This window comes from Nematolebias whitei, chromosome 10 (genome assembly GCF_014905685.2).
Source record: "Nematolebias whitei isolate Nwh7 chromosome 10, NemWhi1, whole genome shotgun sequence".
NCBI classification, from domain to species: Eukaryota; Metazoa; Chordata; class Actinopteri; order Cyprinodontiformes; family Rivulidae; genus Nematolebias; species Nematolebias whitei.
Window position 1 is genome coordinate 11,255,742 of NC_056507.1, and position 20,042 is coordinate 11,275,783.

Here is a 20,042-nt window from a genome sequence, read left to right on the forward strand (position 1 = left end):
TTCTACCACTCCACTTTCTCTGAGCATGACCCATGCTAAGTGTTTAGCTTGACCAACGCTCTGGCTCGGCTCAACAGCTGCTTTCAGAAAGATAAAGTCGCCTTGTTTCTTGAGCAAAACCGTATCTATTTTGTTGCTGTGGAGGTAATTATACGCCTCTGTGCTTTTATAATTCCGCAATTCCTCGCCATCGACGCCTTCAGAAAAAACAAGGTAATTAATAATATCGATGTAGGTAATTCCGGGCCATGATTTCATATCATCTACCCAGTCCGTGAGAAATGATGGGTGAGACACAGTTAACGACTTATCTTCGCAGCTTTTTAAAACATCCTTGCAATGTATCCACCTCTGATGTGCTGCCATTTACTTCAGGTAAAGGAAACTTTTGTGTCAAAAACATTAAATTGCTAGCAAGTGTGTTAACCCACAAACGTAAACAACAGCGCGGGATCGCGGGCGGAAGTAAACAACCGGCTTCCGCTATGAATTATGGGTAGTGGCGCCAAATCCGGAATAAGGTGGATTGAAGGAAAAAGTATTTAAAACCAATCACGTGACATGGCTGCCCCCTTGTGGAGGACTGAAGGAGTTTCCCTGCAGGAAGATGGTTGCTGTGTTGAAATATTAAAACTGTCAATATGTGTTAATATTTCAACTATGAGTGAATATTTGAGTGACTCACTCTAGGGTTAAACATTAGTTGTACAAAATCATACAAAGAGTTAAATAAATATTGGAATTAAAAAAAGCATTTGAATCTCTTCCTCCTTTTTTAACAGTGGTGTTTTTGTTTTAGCTATTTTATTAGATCTATGAAGTTTGATAAATGTTTCCTTTTAAAATCATGTTCAAAATGACTAAATTTAATGTAATTTTATTCAATATATTGTAAATATTATTTATGGGGGCTTGGGATAATTTGTCCACCAAAAATGTATCAGTCCAAATTTCTCCCAAGGATTTTTTTTTTTTAACACTAAAGACTGAATCTCTCGTGGATCTGATAATCAGTACGCTTCGGTGAATGTGACTTGTTGTGTTGAGTGGTCAAAAACACTAGAAACTCAGTACAAAAGTAAATGGACTGTGGAAGATTATAAATAAATCTCAATTCCTTCCGAACATTGCGCAGAGGAAGCCGGTACTTCACAAACCCTGAAAATTTGTCACTAATTTTTTAAGTAGATGTTGTAGAAACTGACAAGACTGTTTTTAATCAAGTAATTAAATAAATCCAATTTCATCGATGCAACTACTCAATAAACCAACATGTCTATATTTAAATGTAAATTTCCATCATCAGACGGGATGTTCCACTGATCCAATCACATTTTACCACTGTGGCCATTAATCAGTACATCCCTGACAGATACTGACTAAACAGCGTAAAACAAACTCCGAACTGCATCATTTACAGAAAACACAGAAACAATCATTGCAAACCTGGAACATTTTATTAAAGTGAGTAAAATATATTCAACCATTGTCAGTTTTACGCATATCTCATTTTTTAGTTTACTCGTGTCCTTCACTGAATAACTTTATCCTCTTTAGGGTGATGAAGGTTGTTGTCCTTTCAGGTAGAAGACCCAGGAGCAGTTCTGACCCGCAGAATGCCGGCTGGAGATGGTCAGTCTGCCGAACCACGGTCCTGAAAACTCTCCTGGAGGAGCGTTGAACGACACCAAGATGTTTTGTATCGCTTTGGAGGGAATGCTGCTCTCTCCTTTGATTGTAAAACAGGAGTTGTCAACCTAAGAGCAAATACAGGCATGTATCAGGAATCTGGAAGAGTTGTTTATAAATGATTAAAAAAATGCCTAAATTTAATTGATCATAAACCAAATTAACATTAGATTGGAGTATTCTAAAAACACCCTAATCCTAAATTAACCTTAACTGAAAAAAGAAATTCTACAGAAATGGCATTTAATGAGAAAATGTAAAGTAAATCTAAGTGCTGAAAACTTGATGCTGAAGAAGCAGTGACTGAGTTTGGTCAAGTTAAAAAGAGCAGAAAAGTAGCTAAAGGCTAAAGTAGATAAAAGCTAACTAAGAGCTTAATTAATCAAAATGCTGACTAGATGCTAAAAGCAGTAAAAGATTAGCTAAAAGCAAAAATGGTGAAAGGTCAGCTAAAACAGCAAAAGTCAACCCAAACCAAAAGTAGCTAAAGGCTCATGAAACGTTAAAAGTAGCAGAGTAGTAGCTACATGCTGAAAGTAACAAAAGGCTAGCTAAAAGATAAATGTAGCAGAATGTTAGCAAAGAAACTACAAATACCATAAGAGCATAAAAATATGGCAAATTTTGTGAAGCAGAATTCAAAGAAACATGTTTTTGAAGGATTTGAAGAGAGCTCAATTAATTTCTAAGGGGTTATTTTTTGTAAAATCAAGTTATAAAAAATATAATTTAAAAACTAATTAAAACATCAAACATCCTTGCATCCATCTCCCGATTGAGCCAAATGATTTTTATATGAGTGGGTAAAATAGCACCAAGTCTACAGATGTAGTTGCAAAAGTTGTGAAAAAGTAAAAAAAAAAAAAAAAAGCAGAAAAACGACAGAGTGAAGAAAGAGCAGGTCTTGTTTAGGTTCTTTACCCAAAAGCTGAAGGCGGTGGTTTGCAGAAACACGTTCTTAAAGGGGATGGTGATGCTGCGGCCAGACTTGATGCTAAATGGGCCTTGAGGTTTAGGGGGGCGACAGACCCCATGCAGGGGAAAGATGTATTCGCCTCCAATTTCTGAGGACAAGGTGAGATGGCCCTTCATCACCCTCTGCTGATGAGGCTCGAAACAAACCGCCACGCTCACCTCGGACCCCTGCTGGAAACCCGGGGAAACAGCCAGGCTTTTGTCCACAACAAAATCTGGACAATCAGTCTTTAGGGGAGACAGAATAAAACAACATCATGTGATGACTAAAAAGCTGCATTACTTTGACAAAGATCCGTTTTTCTACGCTACAAACTTTAAAATATGCCTACTGTTTGTAAAGCAAGGATCAGGTTTGGTGTTTTCCTACCTCGCAGGAGTACTCAGTTTTGTAGCGGGAGTAGTTGATGAATTTAACAAGGACCAAGTGGCTGCTGCCCAGTGATGTCTCGAAGTGGACGGTTTTCTCTGGAAGCGGGGGCAGAGCTCTGAGGTGCAGGTCGTAGTGAAAATAACCCAACTCATTATTGAACAGGGTCAGCTGAGTGGAAATCTCGCCTGGCTGAAGAGGCAGATACTCAAAGCTCAAAGAACCCTGAAGAGAGACAAACACAAACAGTGTCAGCTTGAAGCCATGTCCTCAACGTTTTATTTTAGTGACTCTGCTGTCAGTATCCACCTCGGACTGCTCTGGGACTGTAAGCTGAGTCGGAGCGCTGATGTCCCCACATTTACATTCAGAGGTGAAGCAGACAGTCGTGGTCAGAGGGTTCTCCATGTGAATAGTAGCTGAGGCTACCCGACGGACAGTTGACTCCAGATTGATTGTGGACAAGACGACCGGAGACTTGACTTTAAAGTTGATGAGGTAGAACAGGTACTCTCCTGTCAGCTCGTTACAAAATGTCACCTAACGAGAAACAGCAAAAGGTAGTGTGAGAGCAAGACTACATGCACTCGAACGTGCTGACAGTAATGTGTTTGTTCAAACCTTGGTGTTGTAATATCCTTCTCTGTGTGCAAAGAAAGACACGGTGTAATCCCGCTTGGCCAAAGCAGGGACTTCAATGTACTTTTGTCCCTTCAGGGACATGGTAGCATCTGTTTTATCAGGCTTTATGATCTCGAGAAGCACGCTGAACCTGAGAAATCACAGAAACATCCACAGATCTGTACATTTGTTAAAGAAGCAGAACTTAAGTTTTGACATTACAATGGAGGCAGAACACTTAAATATGTTTTATTTCACAGGTTTTTAGTTTCCTAAACTGAGAGGGGTGGCTATTATAGTCGGTAAACAGGTGCAATTTACAGCCTCGAGTGTACATGCTGATAATGCTGGGCGTTAGGTTGTGGTGCATGGTGGGGAGGCTGTACATGCCGCCGTGATCTTGGTTTTAGTATATGTACCTATCTGGCTCCACATTTTTTACAAACCTCCCCTCAAATATACCAAACATGTCAACACATAATCTGAAAATTCTGAAAAGGCCAACACAACACAGTCCACCGCAAAGACACCACTGGAAGTGTCATAAATGATCAACGCCCTGAGCTCAGCAGCTCACTTTATTAAAAAACAAACTGCAAACATGAAGATCTGCTGATAAATGTAAAAAGAAAATTACTGTTGGACTGGGACACAAATACAAAGTAGAAAAATTGACTTTGTCTACCAAAATACAGCATGAAGGTTGATGTACAACCGAGCACAACAGAACGGACATTAAAACAGGCATTTTTTTCTGCGCTGCGCGCGAAGGGATAAGCCCCCTAGCGATGGCCTTAAAGGGCAAAGCCTATACGAAATAGAACTCAAATGAACAGAAATGTAGTTAAAAACTCAAATGAACAGAACAGAAGCTAAAATATAATATGTGCAAACAGTTGCTAACATAGCTGAAACCAACTGAACGGTGACTAAAAGCTAAAATGATCAGAACAATACATAAAAGATAGTTAGCATATCAGTGACTAAAAGCTAAAACAAGCAAACAGTAGCTATAAGTAACATTAACAAAACGGCAGCAAAAAAACTAAAATTGTGAAAATGTTCTGAAGAAATAAAGATGTTTGCCAATATTTGTAAATAAAGGTAAATATGAAAAAATTACAACAAAAAAAAAACCCAGTTCATAGACAACTCAAGCTCAACATTTGGACATTTGTGGTTCATGTCGGGTTCCTTTTTGAGTCTCAACAGTTTTTCATGTGTGAGGATTTCACTGAGTTAGCGGCCTTGTCAGCCCTTTTTTTTCTTGTAAATAAATTAGTTTATTTTACCTTTGACGTTTTGAGTTTGGGTTCTGATCCTCCAGCAAACACGATACAATAACTGCTGTATTAGTTAGAACAATTACCCTAAAATCTAATAAAATGATCTAAGTCACACACGTCTTCATGGTAGATGCAAATGTATTGACAGCCTGTTTCTACTAACTTAAGAAAAAAAAAAAAAAAATAAAAAAAATAAAAAAAAAATATATATATATATTTCTTTATATATATATATTTTTTATTTATTTATTTATTTATTTATTTATTGACAAAAAATAGATAAAGTTTTAATATACAAAGTTTTTTTTTTACCGCTGCAGCTTGGAGAGCCAGTTGCTGACAGCCAGCACCTCACTGTGGTTAGTTTTGGCTGGCAGCTCGTGCACGATGACGCCTTCTGCTTTTGGAGGTTCAGCAGTTCCCTGCAGGGAGTAAAGCATCCCCCTCCCACCAGGAAAAGAGAAAAAGACTGATCCCTGAGGGGAAAAGAAGGTGAGATATACCAGTAAACCCTTCACAGTAGGCCACAATGTGCTTGTTATATATAAATTATTTGTTTAAATGCAACTTTTCTCACCAGATGTTTCTTTCCATCAGCTGTCATGGTCAGTGGTTGGTATGTGATGTCAACGGACTTGTTTTGGTAGGGTTCAAATGTCATGTGGTGTGCAACAATCCACTGTTTGCCCTTGATGACAGGTGTGTTGTTGCAGTACTGACCGGTGGGGTTGAGGATGGAAAGGCTCTGAGTGTGTGAGCTTCTCACCGGACAAACAAAATTCACTACCTGGCGACAGAACAAGAACAGGAGGAGCTAAGGATTATCCAGCAGATGCTACAGAAGCTGCTTCCAACATAAACTATCCTTCTAGGAGTTTATTTCTCAAACAGAAAGAGAAAAAAAAACTGTAATGATTTTTATGTATTAAAAAAAAAATCTAAAATAAAACCGCAGCAGAACATTCAGATGTTCCTGCAGCCTTTTCTCCATCCTCTGGTTTCAGGAGACAAATGCAAGGGACAAATGAAACACGAGCTTTCAGACTTGTCTGATTCCCAGCCTCTCGGACTAAAGGGGTACTTCAGCTAATTGACTTCAACTGCAACTTTTATAAATCTTTAAATCTATCGGAAGCTGCTGACTGATCCAAATGAGCCGAATGAATTCTCTGGTCCATTACTACAATGAGAAGAAAAAATACGAACACAACGGGTTTAAGGGGTTCATTCTAACAGGGGAAAAAAACACTAAATTAATTTAAATACAAATATGAATCGTTTTTCTATTGAAAAAAACTTCCTTTTTGTTGCTGTTGGGAATACACACAGTTTTTGACTGAAAGTTAAAGTGAGTGATAAGAATGATTATTTAACAGTGATACTTTATAAAACCAGTTTACAGCCTCTTGTGGAAAATCTCTCAAGTGTGTTTTAACAAACTATCTTAACTGTTTATGTGAAACAAACTCAGCATTTTGGTCAGACGTGGTAAAACAAGCAAATTTCTTAGTTCATATCTTAGATCTTATTCTAGTTTTTCTTTTACAATTTATACTTTTGTTGGATGTTACTGGGACCATGTGTACACAGTTTCGTTCCACAACATGTACCACATATGATGAGAATGACAATAAAGAAACCTTGACCATGACCTTGTAGAGCACATTTAAAACAGGAGCTGTTACCAAAGTGCTTAACAATAACAACAAAGAGTAAAATTAGTGGAAAAAATAAAAATAATGATAGTACTAAAAAATTAAAAGCATTGACATAAAACCTAAAAAACACAGAACAAAGATACTAAAAACAAATTCAATAGCTCCAGTTCATCCAGAACAGCGCTGCCAGACTCTTAAAAAAACCAGAAAGCATGAGCACATCACACCAGTCCTGTTTTCTTCATAGGCTTCCGGTCTCTGCCAGAATCCAGAACATCTGTCTTCTGACACCCCAGCGCAGATATGGCAGCACCCCCCCTCTACCTTAAGGAGCTGCTCACACATCAAATCTCGTTCTCTTCATAAAACATCTCGTCTTCAAAGCTCTCCACCACGGTGGACCTTTTGCTCTGCTGCTCCTCGTCTGTGAAACTCACTTCTAAACCAGTCGAGGGAACCGCAGACTAAAAAATCCTTCAGAAAAAAGATTTAAAAACTTTCTTTTGTTTTGGTGTTTTTATGTCTCTAACTGATTTTAGTGATTTTTTATTGTTATTGTTAAATAATTTTGTTTTGGTAACTTTTGAAATGTAGCACTTGGAGATTTACAAATGTGCAGTGCCCTACAAATGGAATGCATTGTTATTAGTATTATTATTAAAGAGAATGTTTTAGTCAGCTCCTGGGTGAAACACATTGAACAGGTGAGCACCTTCTTATCTCACATCTTTTTGTTTGACACCCCTAAAAAGTCACAGAGTCCAGGAGAGCAGATGCTCTTGGAAACACTGAGGAGCAGATTCAAGTTGTTGCTGTAGCAGCATCTGAACTTTGACCTTTGACATCAGGATACCTCCCAAACAGTTTCAATTAACACTTTGTTCTTGTGTAATGAATGCTGATTTCAACATTCACACTATTGTTTTCATAGTTTTTCTCTGCAGACTTTGTACTGTTTCGTTTAAATACAAAAACTTAGCTCATTTAGGAAATAGGTTTTGGCCATTTTTATATTTTTCAAAATATTTAACTTTATTTACAAATGTTTTACCCATAAAATAGGTCGAGATGTTTTAAAGTTCTTTAAAAACTGTTTGTTATACTCTACATGTTTTTTTTTGTTTTGTTTTCTTGTTCTACTTTTAAGTTTTAAGGCTAAAGCTACAAGTCTGCTACTTTAAACTTTTGCTACTTTTTATTTTAGCTTTGATACATATAACACATTTAGTTATTTTCAGTTTTTAGCTGTTTTTTTATAGGTTTAACAACTTTCTGCTTCTTTAAAAACTTCAGCTAAATCATTCAACCCACAGTATTTTCTTTTACAGAAAATGTAATTTATCTACCGTACTTTCTGGTCTATAAGTTGCTACTTTTTTCACAGGCTTTGAACCCCGTAGTTTATACAATGCTGTGTCAAATTTATGGATTTTTTTGGGACGGGCTAACGAGCTTCCTGCCACCCAAAACATTTAGTTTCATCACACCCGGGTGCTCACATATCTGCCTAATTCATGTCTCTCTTTGGGGTTGGGAACTCCTGACTCAATGAGACTACCTCATTTGTCTTTTGTGGTTGACTGCTGATCACATGGCCTCAGGGAGGGATTATGGGTAAAATTTATGTTAATTGTTGATCATTTTGGCTAGCTGTTTAGCATCTTTGTTTTTTCTTTTAGTGATTAGTCTGTTCTTATTAGCCTAGTTTATGTGTTCATTATGTGTTAGTTTGTGTTAGGACAAGTAGAGTAACCATGAGTGAGAGAGGTACTTATCATGAAGAGGTGTGGGGTTCACAATTTCATGGCAAATCTAGATCTAGAACAAGAGCTGTGTGCTCATACACAAGTGTGGCTTATACATGTACAAAATTGTTTATGTTGTTGTTGTTGTTGTTGTTGTTGTTGTTGTTAGTTTGGTAAAATTTAGTGTGCACAGCTTATGTTCGGGTGTGCTCTATAGACCATCAATTATAGTAGTTATATTTTATTATTGTACTTTATTTTTTTTTAAACTTGCATGGTTCTACACTTGTTCTTTTATCTGTGCAACACTTTGATAAACATGTTCTGCTCAGAAATAAAGTTGATTTGACTTGAAATTCAGTAAACACAAATTTTCCCTTCTGCTCTTTAAATGGAGTCACTGGCAATAAAACCAAAACAAACTAATCAAATGTCCCCATTAAAATTTCTACAGTTAGTTTTTTCCATATTATTTTGCTGTTTTTTGTAAGAAAAAGCTGAATTTGTCAAAATAAAATAAAGTTCTTCAGTCGAACCTCTTTGTTGGTGGTAGCTGCGATGCAGGAGCCCGTCACAGTCAGTGCGACAGATGAAGAGGAGCCCTCAACAGAGCAGGACAGGTCCTCATATCTGATGTCAGGGCTGAGTTTGACCGGGGCAAAAGTCACCTCAAGGGGAACCTCCATCCCTGGGCTGATGGATCCCTTCACCGGCACGATGGACAGCTCTTCAGGAAACTGTTCTGTTCTCCACTGGAACCTGGGAATAAAAATGTAATGAGCAGAAAACAAATTTGAACCTGGATATGTCAGGGATCCTGAACATGTCATAACTGAATTTAAATGTTTTGGATTTAATCTCAGAGGCAGAACAGGACGTTGTTTTTAAACCTTACTTGGCATCAACGTCACCAGTGTTCATTATCATGATCCTCTTCCTGCTCTGGCAGCGCTGAACTACAGCTCCAAAAGACAGGTAGTTCTGGTCCAACTCCACCTCCACACCCTGACAGTTTAAATGTTTAATATCATTTGATTACAATAAAGTTTAGTTCATCTGGTCAGAAAAACCTCTGCTCCCTGCTAAACTGACAGGTAACGCCTACCTGGCAGCAACCTTCCACGGTCAGCAGAGGGTGTAAGAAGTCTGAAAAGTCCGCCTGTAGCTCAGAGATGAAAGGAGGAACACGCTGACGTGGGGAGAACTGGATCTCCACCTTACATGAGCCACCGCCTGATTTCAGTTTCAGCTCCCCTGCTGGGCTGACAGACAGGACCTGGTGGGAGAGAAAACTGCATTAAGTCCTCTGTTGTTTATTTGTACCTGAGTGTATGTGCTGATTACCTTTGGATCCAGTGGTGTGTTTGTGCTCAGAGTCAGAGTGAAAGAAAGATCTGAACTGCTGTGATTAACCAGAACTGCCTGTTTCTTCACCTTCTGACCCAACGTCAGCGAGCCCAGTTTCAGCTTCTTCTGTTGTGGATTTTTCACATCCAGCTAAGACAGAGGGATTCGTTTTTAGTTTGATTTTACCTTTGAATATAAAATATTGTGCTCCACTACCTTCTTTGTTTGACAACAAAAACATTTTTTTGCACTACTTCTACTGGCGACACTCAACTAACTTATGTATTTTCAATTTAGCCTCTGTTTTCTTTGTAACTTGGTCTGACTTTTTTCAGCTATTTTCAGCAGTCAGCTTTTACCATTCAGTGTATTTTTACAGAAAATGTTTTTCTGGTTACCAGTGGAAATGAACGAGTGTGTAAAAACATACACAACTGCAGTTATCCTTACCTTGATTTCAATGCCTTGTCCCTGTATGTCCACATGTGTGATGCAGCTGTTTAAGTTGAAGGAGAGCTTTTTGTGGTACTGACGTGCCTCATGAGGATAGAAGGTGACTGGTACCTTCATCACAGCACCGGGTCGCAGAATATCTGGTTGGAAGTCCACGATGAGGAAAGCTGTGTTTTTGAGCTGGCACTCAACCCTGAGAAGAGTGAAGCAGACTACAGTGTTGGTTTTAAACATGGGTTTACACTCTCAAAAACCTTTTAATTTATAAATACAAACAAACTACAAATATTTCATCTAATTTTGGAGGTTTAATTTATTACCTTTACTTAAATGCTTCTCTGATACTTCGAAAACAAAGCAGGTTGAAACAAACCTGATATCCTTGCTGCCTCTATTGCTGATCATTAGAGTTTGGGTTGCCGGCACCATGCCGGGTCTGTATAGAAAGCACCTGCCAAAGTTGATCTCAGTGGAGGAAAATTCAAAGTTTGGTGCTTCTGCTCTGCCTTTAACGGCAAAAGTGAATGATGGCCCGTGCGTCACCTGAAAGGATGAAGGATGAAAAATGTTAGTGAAAAGGAAAGAAAAAAACGAGATCAAACTGAAAAATAGGATTTGTTTGGAAAAAAAAAAGTGCTTTTGGGGATAAAATAGATGTTAATAGTTAAACTACATATTGTTACGAGATAATTACAGCTTTCTATATCCAGATCTTAATCTTTGATTATGATGGAACCAGGGGTGATTCTAGAATCTGCACTTTAGGGGTGTTTTCCCCAACAGTGCTGACAGTGTCTCTTGACTTGAACAACGCAGTGCACATTGATGTCAGCAGCATTTGTAATGTGGGACGACACACTGGTGGGAGGGTCTGGGGGTCCTCCCCCAGAAATTTTTGAATAAAGTAGATGCGATTTCCTGCATTTTTTTTTTTTTAATGGGTTAAACATCTATGTTTACTTACATAAGTAAACACTTGATTCAATAACTATTTTAGAGAGCAACAAGAAGTAGCCTGACCAACAGCTCTCCTTGTGTGAATAGAGCACGCTCTGCTTCTCTCACAGAGGACATGTGAGGTCACCGATTGGTCAGTTGCTGACATTCCTACTGCACTGATTGACAGGTGGCATTGAGAATCCGACTCGGGCAAAAAAAAAGTCTTAGATTTTACTGACCAGTTTGAGTGTCATTATTTATTCCATCCATCCATCCATCCATTTTCTTTACCCGCTTATTCCATTTTGGGTCACGGGGGTCGCCGGTGCCCATGTCCAGCAATCACTGTGCGAGGGGCGGGGTACACCCTGGACGGGTCGCAAGTCCATCACAGGGCCACATAGAGACAAACGAGACAAACAACCATTCACTCTCACTCACACCTAGGGACAATTTAGAGTTACCAATCAGCCTAACATGCATGTTTTTGGTCTGTGGGAGGAAACCGGAGTACCCGGAGAAAACCCACGCATGCACGGAGAGAACATGCAAACTCCACCCAGAAAGGCCCCTGGACCGGGGTTTGAACCAGGGACCTGCTCGCTGGGAGGCATCAGCTCTACCAGTTGCGCCACCGTGCTGCCCATTATTTATTCCATATTTATTCAATATTTTGGTGAATCTTAGGTTTGAGAACTGAGTTTCCTTACACAATTGTAATGATGGTTTCTCAAATTTTCAGGGATGCTGAGTTAAAATTTAGGGGTGCTTGAGCACCCCCTCAAAAGAGACTAAAATCGCCACTGTATTGAACTGATTTGATCTTTACTTAACTAGACAGAGTTAAATTATTGAAGTGGACTGAATTTAAGTTAACTCAACTTTTATTTGCCTTTTGAGTGAAGCACCTTGAAATTACTTGTGTTGTAAACTGATGACATAAAAAGGAAACTGAACTAGGATGAGTTTTATCCACTGAGCTTTTTTCACGTCATCCCTTGAGCATGTTTAAACAGCAGCATGGGTTACTTTAAAGCCAATGTCATATCTCTGACTAACTCCTGTTTCAGACTCTAAATCCTGCAGGTCATTCAAAATGCTGCCTGTTCTTTAAAATCTTCATTAGCTTCTCACCTTGAGAGTCAGTGTGACGTCCTGAAGGTCGCAGATGCTCCGAGGACAGAAGAGGAGTGATGCCTGCAGTGACTTCCCAACCTCAATAGCAGCAGTTTGAGGCTTTGTCTGTAAATGCTGAAGCTGCTCTTTGGGACCTGTCAGCTCAAAGTTCACTTCCAGGTTGAATGTTACAGGATTGGACATCAGGAAAGTAAAGGAGGATTGTTCTGAAACCCCCACCTGTGAGCAGTAAATATGAAAACACAAGCAAAGAAATGGCAGTCAGGTTAAACGCACACTGGAGAAGATAAATTATTTGATGTTTGGTTGTTTGTGCCTGATTTTAAAGTATACAGACCTCTCCAAAGTCTAGTGTGTCCTGGAGGTTTGGGACGATTGCTCTTAAGTCCCCATTTGGTTTCACAAGTTGAAGTGAAGCATTCAGGACAAGTGACTGAGCTTTAACAGTCAGTGTTAGTGGCTCTGGCTTTCCCCTCACCTTCAGGTGTAATCTGAAGTCCACATGTCCCTCTGAGCAGGGCGTGAAGCGCACTAACAAAGGTAACCTATGTCAAACAGTTCGCAACAGCTCTCACACACTGACTTTGTTAAAACAGCAGTATTACACAGAATAACTTAACAAAAAAACAAACAAAAAAATTTGTACCAAATACACATTATAGACCTGTTTTTGGGAGCCACTCTGCCACTCATGGGCTGCACAACGAGGCTTGATTGTTGGTCTTCAGAAAGCAGAGACATCTGCAGGACTGAGAAGTGGACCTCTTCCTCCTCTGCATTGACAAAATCAACTCTCTGCTCACAACTATGACCTGCCAGCACACACACCCACACACGCACGCACGCACGCGCGCACACACACACACACACACATAGATGATCATACCATATTCAGAATAACAGCCAGTGTTAGAACAACCCTTGGTTGGTTTTATAAACAAACCTTTTTAACCATGCTGTTAACCCTTAAAGATACTTGTTGCCAAGCATGAACTCAAACATGACAAAGGTTATCCTGAACTATATCAAATGATGGAGTCTGAAAGACTTTAAAATAGACTCAGGTAATTTTCCATTCTGAAATGTGTTTCAGTCCAGAACCTTCTCCTACACAAAATGATGTGGCAGGACCATAAAAGAGCTGATTGGAAACAATTATCTGCAAACCTGAATGAATGGAAACATTGGAAAGAAGAGTGGGCTAAAATTCTTCTACAACCATGTAAGAAACTGAAAACCATTATTGAGAGTTATTGCTGCTGAGGGAGGTTCAGCAAACTGCTGGATCAAGAAATAAATGATTTTTTTTAAACTCATTGCTTCATTTTGGTGTAGTTTAGAATAGAATATAAACATTCTTTATTGTCCCACAGAAGGACAATAAAGGAAGTATGTGAAGTAAATAAGGGCATGAGGTAATATGTTCACTTTAAGATGTTCTGAGCATCAAATGATCCTTTTACTATGTTCTGACAACTCTGTGTTTGTGTGTGTGTGGGGGTGGGGGGGCATGCATATGTGTGTGCATGTGTGTCAGTGATACATACCCACAACTAGTTCTCCAAAACTAAGATGAGGTCTGTTGAGATAAATGACTGGTTCTCTAGCTGTGCCCACACACAGGAAGGGAACAGACAGTGACAGAGTCTCAATCACAAAGTTCCACAATGACTCTACCATGTCCTGGTTTTCAGCAACGTATTCAAAACGTATCTACAGGTACATGAAGAGAGGAGAATTACATATGAATAATAACTCAGGCACAAAAGGAGAGGATTAATGGTGAGACTGAGGAATACATTAAAACAAATGGATTTTCTGTTTCCTTTGATTCATACTTCTTCTTTCTTTCCAGGTAGAACAGTGCCAGAGGATGTGAGACAAAGAAAAGGACTGTCAGCTGTGTGTTCACGTGTCCATTTGAATGAGAAACTTTTACTAGTGGGATTCATCACATTGAAACACCTGTGGAGCAGAGCAAGAACACAAAACGTTAGTCTTTAGATAATGATGAAACCTTCAGTCTCTTCATGCATTACCTGGTAGTTGGTGTAAAGAAGCCGACAGCTTTGAACTCCAGAACTCTGGTGTTTGGGTCCAGAAGGTGACTGTGACTGGCTCTGATGGAGTCTGAATCCTCCAGGTCAAAGTGGCAATGTGGCAGCAAACTGCAGCCCAGAAACTGGATACATGGAGCCTGATCACCATCCTGCAGGTTAGGAATACTGGAAGAAATGTGATCACAAAGAAAGAAAAAGTATCAAAAACCTTGAACAGATGGCATTTACTATTGTTTTTGTGTGAAGGAGTTGAAGTGCTAACCAGAACACCAGCACAGCTCCTCCCTTCTGGTTTAATAAAAGTACTTTGATCAAAAGTGTAACATAAAATGTTTGAATAAGTGGTCAGCTCGGTCTATTAATTAGTTCACTGTAAAACTTCCTTCTCAATTTACTGCGGTCATTTTTGTTAAGGATTCTCATTTTAGTAAAATCTAACTTTCCAACTTGTTTTGAATCTGGAAACATGTTTTTGAAATGTTACAGTATTAAACAGTTTATGATAATGTATAATATGCAGCATAAATGAAACACCAGGAACATTTTACGATATTCACTTCATGTAGCTTTTTGTTATACGAATTTTGCTAAATTAGGATTCTGACCAAATTCAAATGTGCTTAAGACTGCTTTGACAGAGTCATGAGGAATACATTTTTTTAGTCCAGTCAACATGATGGACTCAAGATGAGTACATACAATCAATGCATATTTATTTTAAAGCAAATAAATATAAAAAAAATAGCAATTTATTTCATACTGGATGTGATTTTAAGCTAAATGTACAGTTACATTAATTATCCCCAGATGCCATGAAAGGCAAATACTCATGTAATTGTCTGTGTACACTTTTATCTGTTTGTTAGCAAAATATCATGTGAACCACCAAACAAAATTCAATGACGCTCACAGGATATCCTTTTACAACTGATTTTAAACTTTTTAAAGTAAACCAGATTAAAGAAGGTCAAAAGGGCTAACTGGGTTTAGCTAATAATAACTACTATAATTGAGCTCATATTTGGTGTGGTAGTATCAGACAGTCATTCCCATAACAAGGGCTAAAATATTGCACAATATTTCTGTTTAAAACTTTAGCATACATTGTGGTAAGAAATACCTTTCTTTCAGGAATTCTACTTTTATTCTTTCTGGCTTACAATCTCTTTTAACATGTTTTAAGTACTAATTTCCTTATTTTTAATTGCATCTTCTTTTAACCAGGAAATCAGCACTTATACTTTTACATTGTTTTACCTGCAGAGCAGCCTGCCCTGAAACAGAGCCACCTCCACAGGTGAAAAGCAAACACTGAAGTTCTGTGTGGCACCAGGAAGAATGGTTCCTGCGCTCGGTTCCACCTTGAATGGAGGTAATTCAGGGTTTCTATTCAGGATTGAAGATACGCTGCTGAGGGCGCTGGAAGGACGACCTACAGGTTGTACTCCTGCTGTCCTGCTGCCCGGTCGAGGGGTGGAGGTCTCACCTGTCATTAACAACGTGGCTCACTTTTACTCAAAATCAAAGTAATTTTCTTCTTTAAATTAACCTGATAGAATATTTGTTATCTAAGAGTATTCAAACCCATTAGGAAGAGTTAATGAGTACATTTTAAATCAAATTTAGTGCAAAGTGAATTGATGATATAATTTCTAACCTCTACCTTCTGGGTCATGGTTCATATTGTAGCTGCTTGAGTCGATGAGAACTTGCCAGGTGAAGTCCACTTTCACCTTACCCACATTCGCTACCTGCAGTCTGTATGTGTAAATAGACACACAAACAGGGAGATAAAAATATTTAAAGTAATAGAAGTTAGGATTGGGCAGCACGGTGGCGCAACTGGTAGAGCTGCTGCCTCTCAGCGAGCAGGTCCTTGGTTCAAACCCCGGTCCAGGGGCCTTTCTGGGTGGAGTTTGCATGTTCTCTCAGTGCATGCGTGGGTTTTCTCCGGGTACTCCGGTTTCCTCCCACAGTCCAAAAACATGCATGTTAGGTTGATTGGTAACTCTAAATTGTCCCTAGGTGTGAGTGAGAGAGTGAATGTTTGTTTGTCTCGTTTGTCTCTATGTGGCCCTGTGATGGACTTGCGACCCGTCCAGGGTGTACCCCGCCCCTCGCACAGTGATTGCTGGACATGGGCACCAGCGACCCCCGTGACCCAAAATGGAATAAGCGGGTAAAGAAAATGGATGGATGGATGGAAGTTAGGATTCACAGTTGCATTTCATTTAACACGTAAATATAGTGTATTATAAACAACCTGAGCACCTAAACTCAGATTTATAAGATTTATTTCAAAGCTTTATGCAAAACAAGTTATATAAAACTTGAGCTTTTTTTGTACAATCTAAAAGCATACACTCAAAAAAAAAAAAATTCAACCTTGATGACGTTAGAATAATTGGGGAAAAAAAAAAAAGTTAAGGCTGATTATTGTATTTATGATGGGAACAAGTTAAGACACATGTTACTGAAAAAGACTTTTACAAACAAGCATCTGTCATGTCAGGTGTACAATATTCTCAAATGAGAAGAAATGGTTGACAGAATCTTTGTGCCCAGAGCCTGACTTACTGGTGGATCCTGGTTTGAAAAATCATGGTGTCTTTGAAGAGGATGGTGTCGGTGCAGTAGTTAATCTTCACATAGTCACAAACTGCACTGATGTGCAAATCAAACACCAACTGAGAGCCCTCAATCACTGAACGGACAGATTCAGGCTCTGTCTGTGACACCTGCATGCAAACATATGAACACATGACACATCAGTGCATCAGGACTTGAACCTAAAGTAGAGAGGCCATGCATACCTTCTTTATCTCAGGCTGTGGAGATGCTTCTGAAGCTGCAGATGTTGAGGTACTCTGCCGCTGCATCGTCCTCTGTGGGTCATCCCAGTCAGCCACCTGCTCTACTAGCTCCTGAGACTCCAGCTGACAAACCTTACAACCCACTGGTTTGTTGGTCAGAGTCACTGGCCGATCCGACCTAAAGGTGACGGTCACTTCCTTAGAACAGTTAGCATGAAGATGTCCATCCTGTAACAAACAACCAGAAAAGTTATCTTGATCACATTCTAGAAATTCTACAAGGCCAGGTCAAAGATTGACATCCAAATAGGAGAAGCTAATATGGAATGATTTTACACTTTTTTGTAATAAAGTCATTACTGAGACACACGGAAAAGTGACACATGTCCAAATAAAAAAACAAAAACAACAAAACTTATCATGTTAAACTTTAATTATATAGCGCATTCATCAAGATATAGAATCATTAGAGAGGACCAGAAGCCAAAAGTTGAAGCCACAAAGGACTTGGCCACTCCGGATGGCTCCAGTACAAATTTTAACTTCTGCCCCTTAGTGTAAAGAAATGGGACATTTATTCATACTTTTTTTTTAATCAAATCAAACTTTGGATAATTTTTTAGGTGAATATTTTTTTATTTCAGGTAGTTCTTACTTTACTGCTTTATGTTTATTTAGATTTTTCCCCATACATAGCTTTTAATTAGATATTTGAGGCATTAAAAAAAGCCATCCAGAGATAAAAAACTGAAAAATTTTCACCTTCTGTCTCTGAGCGGTTCTACTGAAACATATTTCTCTTTTATATTTTAGTTGCAACATGTTTTGTGACATATTTATATTAATCATTTATATCTTGTGTAAGGGAGGTCAGAAGGTCTAAATAATCAGAAAATAAGGCAACATACAGCAGCAAAATAACTTTGAACATCTCATATGTAGAGGGGGAAGCATATAAAGAAATAAAACTGAACCAAGAACTGAACCTTGAGGTACACCACAACATCATCCACTTTGTGGCAGTTGAAATCATCAATGAACACAAAGAACTGTCTACATCTAATGTTTGTTAGGAACTGGATCAGAGGGATGTAAATTCTTGAAAATCTAAACATAAAACTCCTATAAAGAAGCAGCAAAACAACACCATGTAAGTATAACAATTTAGAAAACCAAACAAGAAACAAATTAATAATTTAAATGAAGCAGAGCAGACCAGTAAAAAGAACAGGTTAGCATGTCAAGTTTTTAATCCAGGTCTTATAATTTAAGTTTTTATAATGTTTGTTCCTTGTTTACCTGTGGTGAGAAAATGATGTGGGGTCCAGCAGGAGGCCACTCGAATGTCAGCACCTTGCTGCTGCTGTGGTTTGTCATGGTGAAACTCTGCTGGTATGTGCAGCCTACATGGCAGTCACCAAAATGTAGCACCTTGTAGTCACCTTGGACACAGAAACTGGCCTTTAAGGTCAACTTAGAGCAAAATTTGTACACTTTTTAAAACTTTTTTCATTATACCACACTTTCTCTAATCAGTTTGATGCTCATCCTAATTTTCATACCTTTATCTTTCCGACTACCATCCAGCAGAGATGTTGTCGATGTTGTAATGTTGTTGAGCGAAAAGATTTTCCAGTAAGCCTCTCCTGTCACTTGTATCCCAGGGTTATACTGATTGTCCTCCACCTTCACTGTTAGCTTTGCCTCTATAGCCACAGGTTTGTCTGAGCAGAAGCTGAGCTCAAAACTCACCTGTTCATTTGGTTTTAGTTTCAGATGGGAGCTGTGCTCCAGCTGACTCCCTGCAGAACAAGGAAACTTGTTTAGCCAAAAACAATCACCAAAATGAGAAATTACATTTGATTTCATAGTTTGCAATGGGTACCTTTAATTCAATTGGGTTACTAATTATAAATGACTGACGCAAGTAATCTGTATTGTTGCAGTAAAAAAAAAGTGATAAATAAAACTGCTGACAACATATTTGGAAGTTGGACATAAAGTAAAGAGAGAAAAGAATGGGTGAATCTAAAAACATGTATAAACAGGATGCGTTTGGCAGCAACTCAGCTGATTACGAGATGTTTCGAAAACTAAGACAGGTGAACTCTCACTAACACTGACACCTTGCTGCTATGGTAAATGTTAAATGCATGATATTGTTATTAACACTGTTGTCTCCTTTATTACTATTTCTTCACCATTACTGCCCTATTTGCAGTTTAAAGACAGATAAAGAACTGTTGGAACAAGAAATTACAGCCTTCCAGAAACTGTAAGTCTCAGTGAAACACAAAAATGCTAAAAGTGGTTCATTAGAACTTCAGAAAAAAAAACAACCTGTTAGGATTGTGTACATAAAATCAAGAATAAATAGCTGGTGACATATTAGCATATTGTAAGTGTGTCCTGTTTTGTAGGTACATATTTTACCCTCCACCCCTTTGCTATTTTAAATTATGACCCAAGGGCTCACTTTGAATTTTCAGGTGGGAGTGAAACTGGACTAGAAAACTCTGAAGGAATGTGGAAGGCTGCCAGTGCAGCCACAGCCCAAAATTCAAGCATCAGTGTTGTAATAACCTGAGCTGCATGAAATGTGTAAGTGTAAAGACAACCAAGATCAAAAGAAATGTTAAAGCTGTTGCCAGTGGCTCATATGTGTGTCTCTCACTCCCTGACTGCCAAGTTAATGAGCTGCAGACAAAACCACAGACTGAATAGTAAGCTCAAATGGTCGTGTAAAAGCTATGAATGAAACTAAAATTTATGAAGTATTTAACTTACGAGCAGCAAATGCCTCTGATGGTCACACATGGATTTTTACATATGATTTAAAGAGAAGCTTCATTTCCAGTTTTGAATGAATTATTTAGAAATAAGATCTAAATGAAGCTTGACTGAGCACTGTGCATTCTGGAGACACATGAGAGAAATCCGCATCTGGCA

The 20,042-nt window shown here is 38.7% G+C and overlaps 1 protein-coding gene across 1 annotated transcript in view; it reads right to left on the reverse strand.

Annotated features, from left to right (window-relative positions):
• Positions 1 to 1,553: 1,553 nt before the first annotated feature.
• Positions 1,554 to 20,042, reverse strand: part of hydin (HYDIN axonemal central pair apparatus protein) — a 91,678-nt gene continuing 73,189 nt past the window's right edge. Inside the window, exons 63-87 of the mRNA XM_037683147.1 lie at positions 18,671 to 18,895; positions 18,393 to 18,535; positions 17,094 to 17,321; positions 16,858 to 17,018; positions 15,944 to 16,038; positions 15,538 to 15,766; positions 14,260 to 14,445; positions 14,059 to 14,185; positions 13,768 to 13,933; positions 12,885 to 13,032; positions 12,558 to 12,765; positions 12,218 to 12,439; positions 10,518 to 10,687; positions 10,142 to 10,337; positions 9,689 to 9,841; positions 9,450 to 9,620; positions 9,240 to 9,349; positions 8,881 to 9,103; positions 5,519 to 5,728; positions 5,254 to 5,417; positions 3,656 to 3,806; positions 3,344 to 3,574; positions 3,035 to 3,259; positions 2,611 to 2,892; positions 1,554 to 1,757 (exon numbers count right to left, since the gene is read on the reverse strand). Coding sequence (XP_037539075.1) covers positions 1,554 to 1,757; positions 2,611 to 2,892; positions 3,035 to 3,259; positions 3,344 to 3,574; positions 3,656 to 3,806; positions 5,254 to 5,417; positions 5,519 to 5,728; positions 8,881 to 9,103; positions 9,240 to 9,349; positions 9,450 to 9,620; positions 9,689 to 9,841; positions 10,142 to 10,337; positions 10,518 to 10,687; positions 12,218 to 12,439; positions 12,558 to 12,765; positions 12,885 to 13,032; positions 13,768 to 13,933; positions 14,059 to 14,185; positions 14,260 to 14,445; positions 15,538 to 15,766; positions 15,944 to 16,038; positions 16,858 to 17,018; positions 17,094 to 17,321; positions 18,393 to 18,535; positions 18,671 to 18,895 — 4,628 coding nt within the window. The remainder of the gene's footprint in view (positions 1,758 to 2,610; positions 2,893 to 3,034; positions 3,260 to 3,343; positions 3,575 to 3,655; positions 3,807 to 5,253; positions 5,418 to 5,518; positions 5,729 to 8,880; positions 9,104 to 9,239; positions 9,350 to 9,449; positions 9,621 to 9,688; positions 9,842 to 10,141; positions 10,338 to 10,517; positions 10,688 to 12,217; positions 12,440 to 12,557; positions 12,766 to 12,884; positions 13,033 to 13,767; positions 13,934 to 14,058; positions 14,186 to 14,259; positions 14,446 to 15,537; positions 15,767 to 15,943; positions 16,039 to 16,857; positions 17,019 to 17,093; positions 17,322 to 18,392; positions 18,536 to 18,670; positions 18,896 to 20,042) is intronic.